At 52.5% G+C, this 16,943-nt stretch overlaps 1 protein-coding gene across 10 annotated transcripts in view; it reads left to right on the top strand.

Annotated features, from left to right (window-relative positions):
• The first annotated feature begins 10,949 nt into the window (after positions 1 to 10,949).
• The window catches only part of OSR2 (odd-skipped related transciption factor 2), a 68,190-nt gene continuing 62,196 nt past the window's right edge, over positions 10,950 to 16,943 (top strand). For 8 of the 10 annotated variants that reach the window (XR_008702395.1, XR_008702393.1, XR_008702394.1 and 5 more), the window contains exons 1-2: positions 10,950 to 11,089; positions 15,111 to 15,885. Coding sequence is in view for 4 of the 10 variants with exons in the window: in XM_055546582.1 (XP_055402557.1) it covers positions 15,230 to 15,885 (656 nt within the window). In the remaining 6 variants the exon portion in view is untranslated. Of the gene's footprint in view, positions 11,090 to 14,348; positions 14,443 to 14,804; positions 14,976 to 15,110; positions 15,886 to 16,943 lie in introns of those variants that run through there. The other 2 variants (XM_055546581.1, XM_055546580.1) reach the window with 2 other exon arrangements.

Genomic DNA, 16,943 nt, shown 5'->3' with positions numbered 1-16,943 from the left:
TCACACAGGTAAAATGACAAGACTGAATTATGTTGTTTCTGGAATACTTTCTCATTCCAGGATCCTAAATCCTTTAACCCCAGAACATAGAATAGGCTCAAACCAACTTAGGTGGCCTTTTCTAACTTTTCAGGTTATTAGTTACTGTAGTTTTAAAAAATCAACAAGAGTGTCATACATCCTTTTGGTATGTTTGCTGTAAAATGTGCATATCCTTCCTATACCTTGATTGTATACATTACTATTTAGACATGTAGTTACACCCTAAAGGGGGGAAATACATTTGTATGTGGAGGGTTGATAAAAGAAAATGCTATTGTATACAGACTGAAAAACATCATACTTTATTTTTAAAATATTGTAAGGGCTGGTATAAACAAGTCATCGCTTGCAGATGTGTATAAAAGCTGCACGAATTGTGCACATGTACTATTTGGAGGGGGAAAAAAACCTGGTTTTTAAAAATTGTTTGGACTGTATGTTCTTTTCCTTTTTAGCAGGGTGGGGAGCCAAAGGAATTGAATTACAGGGTAGAATATAAAATACCTCCTTCAAGGAAATAAATGTGTAACAGAAACTATCTAGCCAGTTCTCAGGCATGGGAACCCCCCAGGCCTGTGTAAATGTGTGTAACTGTGTCCTCAGTGTCACGCCAGATGTTTCTGCAGGGGAGGGAGCCTCTTCCCCCTACACTGGCATTAACGCTGTGCATGTCACCTCCACACTCAGACTTGCCCCTGGCCAAGTAGCACCCTGAAGGAGGACCCCAGATGAAACTGGGGGTCCACAGGCCCTTCACATCCACCTCTCTCCATACCTAGAAAGTCACGTTTGTTGCAAGCATCCTCCTAGGCTAGGAGAAAGAATAGAGCCTGTATTAACAGAGGATAAGGCTCAGAAGCAAAGTTAACCAGGCAGAGAGGTCAGGCCAGGACAACTTTACATGGTAATTAAGTCTCTCCACACTTATCTTTGGAGACTGTCCTTGGGCTCTAGCTGCGCAAGGCCTTCTCTGCTGTGTGGGGGGTCCGCTGGTAGCTTTGATTCTGCCCCTCAGGGCAACCTGAGCTGCACATTTTTTGTTGCAGCCTAAGGCTGCCAAGACTGTAGAAAGGCAGATCCTGGCTTCTGCAGTTGCCCCCCACACCTGCTTTACACAGTGACGGGGCTAGGAAGAATCCAGGACCTCCGCTTTTCCTCTAGTGTGTTCTGTCTCATTCCTCTTCTTATGTTTCAAGGGGAAAATGAAGTACTCCTGCAGAACGCCCACTTACATGGCCCACCTATCACCCAGTGCCCATCCCACAAAGGGTGTTCCCCACGATCGATGGATCCATCGTCCCCAGGCAGGCTCCTGACACTCCTCATCTCCCAACCTCACCCACTTTAGTTCACACCTCCCCACTCTAAGCAGAAAGTCACCACAAGTAGGAGTAAGTGGGCCAGGAGTCAAACCGGCATCCCCTACGTTGCAAGGTGGATTATTAATCAGTGGACCACCAGGGAATCGCAAAAGTCATTTCTTGAAGAGCTAGACACCACATTGACTCTGACTTGCCTATGTTTATGTGAGAGATAAAATAACTTCTTTGTTGCTTAAACTCTCATTATTTTGGATTTCCCGAAACTCACAGCTCAATTGTATTCTAACTAATACAATCTCTTGCCCCTTAAGACCTCAGGAAATGTCAATGACATTTCAAAATTAATTGTATCATTGTTTCACTAATGAGTAACATCCAAAATAATAGCTTTGAAGCCTAAAAAAAAAAATCTATTCATTTTAGATCTACTCCACAAATTCTCTAATTGCATAAAATATAACAAAATACCAAAAAATGTAATATACAGTACAGTATTCCTGTTTTTTAGTATCGACAGTAAAAATAACTCTTGATAAAAGTCTTACTGTCAAGGCAGATGACTTTTTCTCTAGAAATATTTGTTGCAATGACTTAATTCGCATATAATTGACTACTAGATACCAGACACCAGGTCAAATTTCTTCCCTTCAGTTTTCTTTCCAAATTCTTGGAGGGGTGACAAGAATAATTTTGTGTTGAAGAGGTCAGTTTATGTTAATGGGTAAGAAAAAAAATCATAACTTTGCATTAATATGACTTCATATCATTTAACCCTTAGAATATTCTTAATTTGCATATTCAGAACTGAGGCGCCAGTCAGTGGCATGACTTGCCCAAGATAATAAACTATTAACTCGTACCTTTGGATCCAGGCTTTCTAATTTATACTATATCATAATTGTCTATTGACTTGTTTGTCTCTCCACGAGACCATAGCTCCTTACACATTGTTGTATCCCCAACACTAGCACAGGGCCAGCCATGCTAAATATCCTCAATAAATACATGTTAAATGAATTAACAAGTATAAAATCTCACTTTGCCATTGCTGCCTTGTTCTGCAAGGGTTCTACAAGCCGACGCTTTTAATATATTCCAGGTCACTCCCAGGCCATATGGCCTGTCAAGAGAATGTGGTCAAGGATGAGACAGAGGGGAGCAGGCCTGGTGAACACACCCGTATGACACACTCATGTTCTCCTCCACACTCTCCTGGGCCTGGGTGGGCCCACCACGTAGGGCATTTGGACGAGTGCCTCCCAGCCTGGGAGCCGACTTGCACTTTGTGTACTTTTCCAGGGAAAGGACAAGGCAACCGGAGTCTAACATGTTAGAAACGCTGCTGCCTGGTGTCCTGACACCATAGCATCCACCCAGTCTGGTTCCTGGAGGGTGGCCCACTTGCCAGGCATGGGCCTGGGCTGGGGGAGAGGCGCTGGGGTTGGGGAGCAGTGTAGGGGAAGAGAATATGGGAAAAGTGTTAAGCACCATAAAATGGAGTATGTGGTTAAGACATGCAGTGTGACCAGGTACTGCGACGCAGTGCATGGAGTAAGGGTAGAATGATACGTTTGTCTCCATATACATTGACACTAGCTGTGTTTTGTGCTCAGAGTCAAAGATAAAAGAGCTCACCATTTCCTGTAAGACCTGGATTCCCCGAAGCCAACTGGATCTGAGCTGCTTCTGCTCCAAGTTCTGCTGAGGAACAGTGAGCATGGGGCCAACCTAACTGTCTGCCACTTCTTTTCCCCCTCCCTCCAGTAAGAGTGCCAGAAGAAGAAGGGTGTTTTTCTTTTCTGTGGCTCCTTACAGAGTCAGGAGGTGAAAACAGGCTTGAGTGAGCTATGGTCACCAATCATAAGGAATCTACAGCTAAATTATCACCTGGCATGATGGAAATAACATTATTGTAAAATGCTGTCATGATATTAAGGCCTTCCAGTTGGAAAGCCAAAAGTTAAGCCTGTGCTGGCATTCGTTTTCCAATAAATGAGCTGGCTCAAACACTGACTTTCTCTCCTTGACTTGTAAAAGTGACCTAAAAATGTAAGAAAAAGTTCAATAAATGTTTTAAAGATTGCTATTAAGTACAAATACTTTAACAATTTAACAAAACCAGAGGAAAGCAAACTTAAAGTTCCACCTTCCTTTCCCTTGCCCCCACCCCAAGTCAGGATGAAAGCTCTGGGTCTCAAACAATAACACAATTGTCTTGTACCTGGTACGCAGTAGACACTCAAATATATTTGGTGGAAAGGAATTCTATGTGCCTTATGAGTTGGCACCTCTCAGGCTTTTCAGAGAGTTTGATGACTTGGCATAGATTCAAGAATAGTGTATTAATCTTCTGGGGAATATTCACAGGCAAACAGCTACAGGGATATACATTTTCCTTTGTTAAAACTTGTATCTGCATTCAAATGCTGGCCTTGGCATTTCCTAAGTGCTGGCTGCTTTGAATGTTACTATGTCAGACCATCTGCACTGGAAAGCAAAATCCTGTTAAGAAATATGATCACAGGTTGTAAAGAGATTATCATGTTCCTGACCATTATACGTTTTATATTTTGAAAATCCCCATAAGAAAAGGTCATACTAAAATAGCAACTCTTTGTCAAAGTGAAGCTGAGTACTTTTAGACAATTTATGACTAAGGCGATATGAAAATTCATTTTTGTTTGTGGGCATTTTCAGTGGCTTTCCTGTACCAGCACACTCAAGTCAAACTTTTTTTCTGACTGAAAAGAGACAAGAGGTTTCCAGATATTTAAGCAACTGGCCACTGACTAAGGGGCAAAGTGCCTTCCACTGTTCTCACTGCCTAACAGTGAGAAAACCTCAGTGGGTAGCAAATGGTCCAGTGGAAGCGGCTCTTTGCCTGGCTGAGGACAGAAGTTCAAGTCAAGGTCCTGGAGAGAAGGGGCAAAGTGAAAGGTTAAGGGAGATTGATTTGGTATAAGAAAACCAGAAAGTGAGAGTTTCATCTGGAATTACAGAAACTCTGTGAGGGGGAACAACAAAATTTTGTACTATCAAGTGACAGGTAAGGAGATTTGACGCAGTCGTAAGGTGAGAAATCTGCAGGTTGAGGATCAGGATGTTAACATCTGGGTACTGCCCCCGCCCCCTCCCCAACATCCCCCACTCCCCCACCCCCACCCCACCCCCAGTTTGGAAACTGGTCAGTTCAGAACAGCTGGATGCAAGATGGGAGCTAGTGCCCAAGGTCTGTGAGCCAGCGTGTGTGTCAGTTTCAGTACCAAGATCTCCTTGTAGGGCCTCAGGGAAATCCAAGGGCCCTGAGACTTCGAGCCCGGTCCAAGCACGTTCCCACCCAGCGACTGTGGCACTACCACACCCCAGGTGCCAAGCATTCTGCCCCAGCGCGGAAGGCATGAGATGCGGGCCGTGTGTGTCAAGGTGTGTGTAGAAGTGTCTGCAGCAGACACAGAATCTCCAGGATGTGATGAAAACCGGAAAAAAAATTTTAAAAATAGCCCTAATAGGGCTATTTCCGGAAGTCACATCAAATCTAAAGAATCTGCCTGCCAATGCAGTTCCATTCCTGGGTGGGGAAGATTCCCTGGAGGAGGAGATGTCAACCCACTCCAGTATTCTTGCCTGGAGAATCCCATGGACAGAGGAGCCAGGCTGGCTACAGTCCATGAGGTGGGGAAGAGTCGGACTCGACTGAGAGACTGAGTACACCCATTCTAATCCGTAGGGCTTTCCCTCCCTTGCTCTTCTGCAGGCGACCTGAGTCCTTGAAAGGAGGGGTTGCGCCTAGTTTACCTGGGGATCCTCTACAAGTCTCCAAGGACTTGGGAGGGGCCTCTGAAAAAGTCAGATGAATGAGTGAGGAAAAGAATGAACGAAGGAATGAACTAGTTGTCTTAAGCCAGACTAGGCGGGCATTCCCTGGAGAGAAAGGAAAGGAAGGGAAGGAGGGAGAAAACAAAGAAGGGAGGGAGGAAATTAGGGAGAGAGAGAGAGCCTGAAAGATTAATCGCGCACGTAGGCGATGGCTCCCAAAAGTGAATTCCATCTAGGTCAGTGATTCTTAAACTTCAGCGTGCATCAGCATCACCTGGAGAGCTTGTTCAAATGCAGATCGCCAGCCCGCTCCTAGAGTGTCAGGTCCAGAGAATCTGCTTTTCTAACCAGTTCCGGAGGTGGCTGATGCTATTGGACCACACCTTACGACGGTAACTCTGGGCCGATCCCAGAGTCCCAGAGAAATGACCTCTGCAGCTAGAAACGGAAACTCCAAGGCAATCCCAGGCCCGGCATGGTAAAAATAGACCGCAGACAACAGCAGAACCGCTCAGCCCCGGCCAGCTCACTGCGGCGTTAAGGAGAGGGAGCGCATTTGGAAATCAAGATTTTCGTTAGAATGTTCCCAACGGTTAAGGATTCGCAAGTAGTCGTTTGTGTGTGTGTGTGTTTAAGTGAAAACCTAATAAAAATAGATTTGCAGACTGAGCCCTCGTCTTTTCTGAGGATGATCTTGCTCAGCGCGAGGGCTGGGCCAAGCCTACTTGGCCCAGAGGGGGCACATCTCCATCCTTGGGAGGCGCCCGGGTCTTGTCCTCCCTCGGCTGCGGAAATCTCCTGTAAGCCCGGTCTTCCGAGTCACCGACACCATCGGGCTCCGTTAGAAGAGCAGCTTGAACTGGAAACTGCCCTTGGACACGGGAGCCTCCTAGGGAGTGACCTGGCTGTCTCCGGCGAGGCGAACTGCGGGAGACCCGCTTCCCTGCGGCGCTAAAGGCTAAAGCTCTTGGTACCCCCGCACGTCCTGGGAGCCCGCGCCCAGCACGTGCCTGGGACCGCGCTGGGACCTCCCGGGACGCCGGGCGGTGGGGGACGGCGCCAGGCTGCACTCGCGCTCGCCAGGGGCGGACGGATCGCTGGGCGGCCTCGAGTTGGCCTGGCTACGGCGGCGCCCGACCACCTCCCACCGGAGAAACCAAACTCGGACGGACCCCGGGCTCGCGGGAAGGTCTGCCCAACCGCGGCGGGGCAACGGAGCTAAACCCTCCCACCCGGTCTTCCGCGTCTACAGGTAGCTCCGCTTTCCCGGCGACTCGGTGCGGCGCCAGCTGGTGGGCTGGAAGGGCGCCCCCCGAGGCCTCCCTCAGGTGGAGCGCAGCTGATTGAGGAGCGCGGGCACCAGCGCCCCCCGGACCCCCAGTCCCACCCCGGGAAGAGCCCTCGAGGTTCGGCCTTCCTCAAGACGCCTGAAGCTGTCCCGCCCGGCCGGACTCCCGAGGTGGCCGGGTGGGTGGGGGCTGGGACGTCTGGAGGCGGCGGGTGGTCCTCAGTCCCCCAAGGCCCGGGAAGGCTCCCGCGCTCTTGGTGCGCATCGCTACGCGCATCGTTCAGCTCTCGGGCTTAGGGAGAGCACAGCCCGCCCAGGGATCCATTTCCGTTAGGGCTTCAAAAGCTGGGTGAGATGAGGCGTACGTCGCGGGGAGTGGGAGAGCCTTTCCAAAAGCAGTCCTGAGCAATCTCTCTTGCCTCTCCCCCTGGACCACGTCCGCGGCCTGGGAATATGCCGGAATCTGAGCTGATCACCCGGCCGCAGCCAACTCCCCGAGCGACGGGAGGATGTCTTTCCCCTGCCCTGGGGAAGTCAGAGTCTCCCTGGGCAGCGACCAGAGTCCGTCTAGGGACAACCGGCCTGGAGGGCAGTTTGTGCAAGGCCACCGGGCGGGGATGCTCAGAAAGGCCCCAGCGATGAGGGTAGAGCGGCTCCCTGGCTCTGACAACAGACCAGGCCCTCTCCGCAGCGCCCGTGCCGCGCACACGACTCTACACCCCCCCACCCCACACGGCAAAGGGCCCAGGACGAGGTGAAAGGAGCCCAGGGCGGGCAGGACCGCCGGCTGCCAGGCATTCACCCCCCGAGCCAGCCCGCCTGGGTGACCGCCCCGAGTGCCCGCGCCGCGTCGTGCTCGGCCCGCGCCTCCAGGGGGCGCTGCGGCTCTTCCCGCCGAGCTCCCGCCCGCGGCCGCGCTTTCCCAACCCTGGACGCTTTGTAGAGCGCAATAGCGAAAACTCCTTTTTACAAGAGCAAACTCTCACGTTTTCCCGCCGTCACAACCCTCAGTTCCTGCGTCCAGTGCCCGCGACCGTCCTCTAGCTTTCCTCACGACTCTGGGGCTGGAGGGCACGCGCCCAGAGAAGAGCTGGGTTCGATGGAGACTCCAGACTCCTGGCGAAAAGTGGCCAACAGTGCGGGAAGTTCAAATGCAAAAGGTGCCCCTCGCCCTCCCCAACACCACCACCCGGCCCTGGAGAGGCAACGAAGGCGGGAGAGAGGGGAGGCGAGTCCCCAGTCCTCGAAGGTCATGGCACCTGGGATCCCTGGGAAAACACGGGGTGTCCATAATTTGTGACATCAAGGGCCAGAGTCTTTTTTTAGGATGTCCGCAGCGCGCGGGTCAGAGGGAGAGGCTCAGCGTCGACCTCAGGGAAGTGTGTCTGACACCTGTTCGCGGGGTTTAACTGGCGGAGCCTCCTGAGTGGGCCGGCAGGGCGGGTAGGGAGAGGTTGGGGGGAAGGGGCCTACCGCTGACGAACCCCCTCCTCCTCCTACTTGGCCGCCACCGTCCTCTCCCCTGCCTGCGCCCGGGGAGGTTCGGGTTTGGGCTACAAGTGCTCGCGCTCCCCTTGTCAGTCTCTTAGCCATTTCCCTGGAAGCGTCCTTGGTTGGTGTCGAAAGCCCAAGAGACGCGAGGACAGCAGACGATCAGTCGGCGGAAACTTCGGAGGGAACCGCAGCTCAGCTCTGGGAGGGCGCAGGCAGAGCTGGGACTCAGCCCCAGGGCACGCACCCCCGGACCCCCAACCCCACCCGCCAACTCGCCGCGGGGCCCATCTTCCGTGCCAGGCGGGGTCGCTAGGGGAGTCCCGCCCACGAGGCTCCTCCTGGGTGGGCCTCCACGGACCGTGCGCTCTCGACGCTGGCGGGGTCAGGGTGCTTTGCCCCGGGGCAGAGCGTGGAGCACCTCCAGGGCCCGGCCCTGGGTGGCCGCAGAGGTGGCCCGAGGGGACCCCCGCGAGCCGCCTCCAGTGGTTCTCCGCGTGGCGCGTACACCTGCGCGCGGCGATGGCCGGGCCTGCAGGCTGCCGACGCGCCGCCCCGCCACGAGGCTTCTCCCCAAGGTCGCCGACGCTTCCCTACCTTTCCAACAGCCGCAGGGCTCTGGCCGGCTTGGCCCAGACGCCACTGTGGCACTTCGGAGCCTGGGGTGGGCGAGGTAAACACGGTTGTGGAAAAACCCGGGCTCAAGAGGTTTGCGGAAAAGAGGGAGCCGTTCTGGTTGGAAATTCTGTTTACCTCCCTGGAAGAGCAGGCGGTGCGGCACACGCACACACGCACACACACACACACACACGGTGGGAAGGTGTGAAGCCCACCCCTGGGGAGTTTACACACACGCACGCACGCACACACACACACACACACACAGGGAAGGTGTGAAGCCCACCCCTGGGGAGTGGCCTCCACTTGCAGAAAAGGAAATATGAAGCGTAGGAACACTCTTCAGGTCACCACCCCGGGAGTTGTGTCCTGGGGGTCTGAAAGAAGAGAAAGTTCCCTCCAAATCTTCCAAATTGAGAAAAGCTGCGGAAGGAATGAAGCGGTTAGAGAGAGGGGACCGCAGGCACCCCCGTGGCTGGGGCTCAGGACTGAGCGCTAAAATGAAAGCACCCCTATAGAATCCACTAGGGAAAACGTGTGTGTGTGTGTGTGTGTGTGTGTGTGTTTAAAGTCCTAAACTCAGGCATTCCGTACTTCCACGCTGTTGGTTAAGTCTACTTTGAAGCAGTTAAATGTTGAAGGATATTAAACACTCTTCATTCCAAGCTCACTTTTTAATCTTTGCAAATTTGAAATTGGAAAAAAAAAAAGATCTACTATCTCTGAATTATATTTTACCAAAGGAACGAAAAAATGTACCCACCTCTGCATAAATAAAATGGAAGAGATTATATCCAAATAAAATAATAACCCGTAGCTTCTGCGTGGCTCCCCAATCACTGTTTGACCTTTTGACAGTTTTTAGTCTTCTGCTTATACCTGTCCACTTCCCCGCACAATTGAGATTATTTGGGGCGGCACATTCAAAACCATATTTTGGCGGAACACCTTTGAATTGTACTGCCTCTTGGCTTGAAGATCTGTGCCCCTCAAAGCGCCGACTTGCAGGGGGCTGATGTAAATCGCCTCTGGCGAACTCGTCTGGGACGAAGGGCGTTTTGCTCAGTGTTGCTCGGCGGATCTCATCTGGAAAGAGGCTGTTTAAAATGAGAGTATGTCATCCCCTTTCTGTCACTCGGTCACCCTACTTCCAGAGTAGCTGAAGTGCGTTCTGCAATTACACTCACACAAGACCAAATCTTTAGAAGAACCTGAAAAAATGTATCACTACACTTCAAATTCGATTAAGTTTCCTGGCGACTGAACAATGAACTCTTTTTTTTTTTTTTTTTTTTTTTGCTGGGAATGAAGATGTACACGTTTGAGACGCTGGAATAGTATTTTCCTAAATATTTTAAATGATTGCTCGTCACCCATTCCAGATGGATTCTTTATTGTTTGCCAGTGGGTTGCATATGCCCACCCCTTTAACCAAGTTGGTTAACTGCTTATGAAATGTACACTGACTGATTAAAGCTTAAATTTTGGGAGAAATTTCTCCTGGGATATTCCACATATGTCTTTAAGGTAATTACGAAATTAGTCAATTGTCACCTTTATAAACAAACTTCGTTTTGAAAACAGCAGGGGGAAACAGACTACCCATAGAGTCATAATTGACCATAAGTATGTGCAAAACTGTATTTAAAATTGGGGGAAGGGTGATATATGCTGGAGAATACAATCTAAAAGTGACTGGTTTTACCTATGAAGAAGGTAGTTATGTTAAACGTGTTAAGATGTGGAAATTAACGCTGCGAGCGCGCCAAGTAAAGCTACAAAAACGCCCTTTGGGTTTCTCGGCGGGGGTCTTCGGAAGGCAGAAAGCCAATTGTGCAGCTTCTAACATTATAAGGAAAAGTGGCACCGAGAAGGAAGGGGCCGGGCGTTGTGTTTGTGTGTGAGTTTTGAATAGCGTCGCCTCGGCTCTGCTTCTGTAACAGGGGAACCTCGAGCAAACCTGTGCCTTTAAGACTCAGTTGCTATCCAAACACAAGTAAACAGAGTGGACCATTAGCGGGCGCCGGGCGCGGAGGCGGAGCCTGGGCGCAGGGGGCCCCGCGCGGCGGCGGGACGCCCGCCCGAAGGGGAGGCGGGGCCGCTACTAAAGCTGGAGTCTGCCGGCCGCGGGCAGCCTGGGGAGGGACGCGGGCGGGGACAGAGCTCGGCGTGCTCGCTGCTGCTGGAGGGTGATGGCCCTGCGAGGCTGCAGGCTCCGACCTTACCCGGAGTCGGCGGCGAGAGGTTCGCGGGGGCGCGAGGTTCCAGGCGAGCGCTGAGGGCGGGCTTCTACCATCCCCGGGTCCTTGCACATTCTAAGTCCACAGACGAAGACGAGGATCCGCTCTCGGTTTGGCTGCCCGTCGTCCTCCAGATCATGTCCGCTGCTCCCGGGACTCCGCGCAGAAAAAGCAGTTTGGCCGGCGTGGAACCAATGACCTTTCCAAGCTGTGCGCCTCACTGCCTGGACTAGGTCTGAGTGGCGCTGCCCAGGCGGACCTTTCTGCTGGAGGTAAGTGTCCACTATGGGAAGGGGACTGCAGCCGCCCTAAGGAAAGCAGGCTGGAGCCGGGGCGCTCCGAGTCTCGGTCCGGCGTGCCACAAGTTCCGAACTCGGGTAAAAGAAATCACATGGATGCGTTCCTGGGGCATTGTATTTTTCACTTTATGGGATCCTAGGCTCGCCACTCCCAGATAACACGCAACAACACGCGCTTTCGCATACTGTTTTTAGTTTTGTTTTGCAACACTGAATCGAAGCCCTCAGCAAAGCTTCTTCTAAAAGCTTATCTACATACTTTGAGATAAAACCCCACAACACTCACCTCCCTTTTTTTCCCCCCCTTACCCTGCCATAGTATTCCAGACCAGGGGGCAGCCGTCCCGCGGCAGCCGCGGCAGTGCGGACGGGCCGAGACACACGGTGCCTGCCGAGCCAGCGCGTTTCAGCAGAAAAGTAATAGTTCAGTCCTAGATAATTCTCCAACCTTGTGCCGGCCTTTTGATTTTCTTCCCACCCTCCAGTCCTGGCGGAGGCGGGCAGAAGGCAAATCCCCCTGGGGTTTAAACGCTGGGATTCTCAAGAAATAGCAACGGAGAAAGGTGTTTCATCTGTAGAATGAGGAGGGAGAAAAAGGTGTTTGTGGAGGGTGCGCTGGCTCTGTCTGCCTACCTGTTAGCAGGGGAACAAAAGAGGGCTGGAGTTTCCCGGAGCCAAACGGTGCAGACAGCTACTTTCTCTGCTAAACAAACTGCAGTCCCGAGCAGAACAAGAAAATTACTCATGCAGGGGGAGCGAGGGAGCAGAGAGAAACAGAACCCAGATTATGCGGAAGGCATCTTAATTTAATTAACTCCTTGGGAAGGCAGAGGCGCAGCGAAGGGGCAGGAACTTCGCGGTGGTTTCTCTCTGTTCACCTGACCCAGTCTGGCCATTTTTCTTTTCTTTTTTTTTTTTTTTAAAATGATCTCTTAAATCTACTTGGAGTATAGCTCTCTGATTAACGTAAAATTCTATTGTGGCTTGGGCTGAAATTCAGCGAGCCTATGGAGCCATCAGTCATTTCTCTCAGACACCAACCCACAGGTTTTAGCAGATGACCCCTGACTGTATATTATTTTTAGATAATTCAGTGTAATAACACATTACCAAAGAGCGAGACTCCTTATCGAATGACGATTTTTTCCCCTCCAGTGTTTTGAAGGCTTCACTGCACTGCAATTAGTATGTGCACCTCTCACTTGTTGACAGCCAGTGAGCTACATTTTACAAAACTTCTGTACATGTCTGGAAATTCTTGTGAAGAAGACCGATGAAAGAAAACAAGCCTCAATCCACTGTAATATTTATGTCTTTTCGTTGGTTTAAGTTTCTTTCCTTGCAAAATTAAAAGTAACCAATGTTCCGGAACGGGGTGGTGAAGAAGTGACAGCAGATGATGGCTGTTACTGCTTGAAACTGAGTGTGAGAACTACATGCTCAGCTCTAGACAAAAACGAAAGTACTTTAGATCTCTGCATTGACTTAAAGTATCTTTTGACATATATTTCCAACTACTCAGCAGGAGAGTGAAAACCTGAACTCCCTAATTATGCGAAAAATGTTTAATGAATATTTAGGGTGGTTCTGTTTGTGAAGGACTTGCTTTTTGTCTTCTATGAAGAAACTATTTGTCCTGCAAATCAAAACGAACACATACTATGAAACAGCGCTTTTGTGCCACCATGAAGCTGAATTATAACAGAGGCAATAATTTGGGTTATAAACCATTCAGTGAAAAGGGAAGGAAGATGGCTCTCAAGTTTCTGCTGGCAGAATTAACATGTAACCTTTACGGCAGAGTTCACTTTATGCATTTGGAATCAAACTCACAAGTCATGCTATTCCTTCAGTCGACAACACACCCCACACACATGCACATACTTACCAGGAGAATGTGGTGGGAATTGCACTTTGCCTCCTGTATTTATTTCTAAGAAATCCAGTCTGGGAATACACCCAAATAATAATTTGGGTTTCCTCTCTATGTGGGGAGGCCATTTTTTAATACTAGGGGAAAAATAATATTTTGAATCTCTAGAAAATCCTCCTTATGCAAAAGGAAGGAAATAAAGGTGTAACTTATTTTTAATGCAAGAGGAAAACAATCAGATAGATTACCAGAGATGTTAGTAGAATCCTTTTTTACCCCCTACCTCTCTAGGAGAGGGCTTGAGGTTGCCACTGAAGAAAAATGAATTGTGATTTGTGGTGGGAAAGTTTATTACTAATGGAGGTTTACAGTTTCGGTTGAACGGTCTGACTGAGACCCCCTGACTGTTACACACCTCTCATTAACTCCCGACCTCAACTCCCAGACCGCATACCACCAGGCAGAAGCGGTTCGTTAATAAATCGCTGTCTCCCAGTCGTTTCAAACAGAGGAGGAGGGAGGGAAGGTGTGGGCCCTCGTGGAGGCCGCCAGATTCTGCCTGGCCGGAGCGCTGTGTCATTAGCGCACCCCTCTAAGCCTGCCCTCAGAAAGAGCCACAGGCAACTCTTCTCCAACACTAGAGAAGGACGTTTAGGCGCAGAAAGGGCTAGGGCGCAATGAAGTCTGAACAGACTCTCCCATCTTCCTGCTGGGTTCAAAAGCCGGGCGTAAAGCTTGATGGCTCAGACTGGCCTGTCTGCACCTCTCCAGGGAAAGCGCTTAGCTTGTGACGCCCGCACCTGGGGAGCCGCCTTCAGAGGCTGGTGCCGGGCCGCCGAGCTGGCACCCCTGGCTGCTAAAAAGGGGACTGGCGGTGGGAGAAAGTGGGCCTGCCCTGAAAGCAGGTGAGGCGCCGCGGGAAACGGGGTCTGAAACCAGACCTCCGCGTTGCCATTGGGGGCGCAGGGAGAGGCAAGCGCGTGCTCCCTGTTTAGGCCCAAGGCCGACGACCCGGGCGGGCTTCCCAGGGGCAGAAGCAGCGTCGCCCTCTACTGCAGGCCGATAAACAAGCTTCCGTCGGGCTGGCAGAGCGGCTCCCCTGCTGCTCCTTGCCTTTTCCTCCCCAGGGAACCCGGTCTTCTCTTTTCCTGGGGCCTCCCGGGTGTAGGAGCCGCTCCGGGGGCCAGATCGAGAGGCGCTCGGGTACTCCAGAGAGCTGGGCGCTGGGTCTGGGAGAACGGGCTCTGGCCTCAGCCACCCCCCCTACCCTCCCTGTCTGAGCCCGAACCATCTGGAAGGGATCTTGGTGGGGGGTGGGAGGGGACGGCCCCTGGGAAGGAGGAGGGGGCGATTCCAGGCCTCACTGGCCCCGAGGTGTCACTTTTCTTTCCTGTGGCCCGTCACCGCTGATAAATGGGACCAAGGCAGAGGAAGGAAAAAGAAAACCTCTGAGGTCAGCACCGGGCAAGGCGGCCCCTCCGAGGGTCAGGCAGCCCAGGAGCGCAAAGCGTCCCCGGGCTGCGCACCCTCCGGCGCGGTCCGGGGCAAGCGCAGGAACGGCGGCCCGGCCGCGGTCTCGGGCACGGCGGTAGGAGCCGTTCCGGCCGAGCCGGGCCCTCAAGCCCGGGTCCGACCCAAGACGCACCGTTTTCTGGGACCTCGGAGGCTCGGTGCGATCGAGGCTCGGCCGGGCCCGGCGGGCGCTGGAACAGCGGGGTGTCAGGGATGACCAAGCTTCGCCCCACCGGGTAGTGGGTGGGTGGGCCGGGCTACGTGCCGCCTGGAGCACCCACCCCCCCACTCCCCCACCCCGCCCCGCTCATCTTTCTTCCTCCCCGGCCCGGATCTCCGGCTCCTGGAGTCCGCGCGTGCCCGGAATCCGATCTTCCCACGGGCCACCCGCTCTCGCCGGCGACCACGCCTGACACCCTGGCCCTCGGGATTGAGCTTGAGCCTGGTGTCAACTCGCCCGGCAGGCGCGCTAAGGTCCCCTCCTTCTGGGGGGGCCTTGGGGTGGGTGGGGAGGGGGTCTTAGAAGGAAGGTGTGGAAGCCCACGCGGCGCCAAGGGACAGACCAAGCGGGCTTGGATAATAGTCACGACTTTCCCCTCTCTCCCCCAGCCATCTTTAGGACTCTCTTCGCGTGCCGTTGTCTGGGTTTTCGCCGGAGCCCCACGCCCATCCTCCTCTGAGTCCTGGAAAAAAGGGGTGGCTACCCCCGCCCTGCAACATCCCGGAAAATGGGGAGCAAGGCCCTGCCGGCGCCCATTCCGCTCCACCCGTCGCTGCAGCTCACCAATTACTCCTTCCTGCAGGCCGTGAACACCTTCCCTGCCGCGGTGGACCACCTGCAGGGCCTGTACGGTCTCAGCGCCGTGCAGACCATGCACATGAACCACTGGACTCTGGGGTACCCCAACGTGCACGAAATCACCCGCTCCACCATCACCGAGATGGCGGCGGCGCAGGGCCTTGTGGATGCCCGCTTCTCCTTTCCGGCTCTGCCCTTTACCACCCACCTCTTCCACCCCAAGCAGGGAGCCATTGCCCACGTCCTCCCGGCCCTGCACAAGGAACGGCCCCGTTTTGACTTTGCCAACTTGGCCGTGGCCGCCACGCAAGAGGATCCCCCTAAGATAGCAGACCTGAGCAAGCTGAGCCCGGGCTTGGGGAGCCCCATCTCCGGCCTCAGTAAATTGACTCCGGACAGAAAGCCCTCCCGAGGGAGGTTGCCCTCCAAAACGAAAAAAGAGTTTATCTGCAAGTTTTGCGGCAGACACTTTACCAAATCCTACAACCTGCTCATCCACGAGAGGACCCACACCGACGAGAGGCCGTACACTTGTGACATCTGCCACAAGGCTTTCCGGAGGCAAGATCACTTGCGGGATCACAGGTAAGGTGGGGAAGGAGGGTGGCCTGGGGAGGGGAGGACAATTTATCCAGAATATCGAGTTTTGATAGACATTCCAAGTGTCACTAAAATCCTCTTGGAACTAGACTATATTCCCCACCAAAGCCCTTCCCATCCAGCTGTAACCAACCCCCAACCTTTACCTTTTTCCTCAGCAGGGACCCCTGCTGCAGTGTCTTGTTTGGGATGAGGGAGGGTCGTCCCATCCTTTGGTAATTAAAATCTGCTGGGTTGCCCTTGGTTCCGGGAGCGGTTTTCCAGTTTCCACCAGGTAGACCTTAGGAGGTGGGGCAGGTAGAGCCCGGGAGCCTGGAAGACCTTCTCTGGTGCTCCAGGTACCACCTGCCCTAAGACCGTTTCTGTTAATCTACGGTGGCCACCTCCGCTTGGTTCCCTCCCTTCCCTGACTGGTCCCTAGGTGCACCCCAGAGCCTGCCGTAGCAACCTTTCTTTTAAACTTATTTGCGGGGTTCTTGAGATTACAGAATTTAGGAACAGCTCCCCACATCCCCTCCACACTCTCAGCTCCGCATTAATCAAAGGCAATTGAAGAAATACCATAATGTCAGTGTTTTCCTCGGGGAGGGGGAATGGGGGGGGGGGGCTTCCCAGGAGTGCGGATGACAGTATCTGTTTCCTGGACTCTACTTGCTGCTGTTACCCCAAAGTAGGACTTCTGTAGGGATCCTCCGCGGCTTCCAAGGGGTTCGCTAAAATTGGTCCCCCTAAACTCAGCCTTGCCTTACATCCTGATTTGACCACTTTAAATCTCAGAGAGCCGCAGAGGCCAGAAAGAGCTCATTCGGCAGGGCTTCAAGCTCCAGGATACACCAGAGAGGGCGATCAAGTGTAGATAAAGCTGGCGTCCGGTGAATGTTCTGAAGAGTCTGTTAGTTGAGGTTAACCATAAACAGAATTATACAGGGGATAAAAAATGTAAAAACAAAAATAATGGAAATCCTTTTTCTTCCCCCGCCCCCCTCACGACTTCATTTAAAGCAATTATCAAAAGAAACTCCTCACCGTGGTGGTAAAGCCAT

This window comes from Bubalus kerabau, chromosome 14, assembly GCF_029407905.1.
Source record: "Bubalus kerabau isolate K-KA32 ecotype Philippines breed swamp buffalo chromosome 14, PCC_UOA_SB_1v2, whole genome shotgun sequence".
Classification (NCBI taxonomy): domain Eukaryota; kingdom Metazoa; phylum Chordata; class Mammalia; order Artiodactyla; family Bovidae; genus Bubalus; species Bubalus kerabau.
Note: the sequence above shows the minus strand (reverse complement) of the source record. Positions and strands in the feature narration are given on the sequence as shown.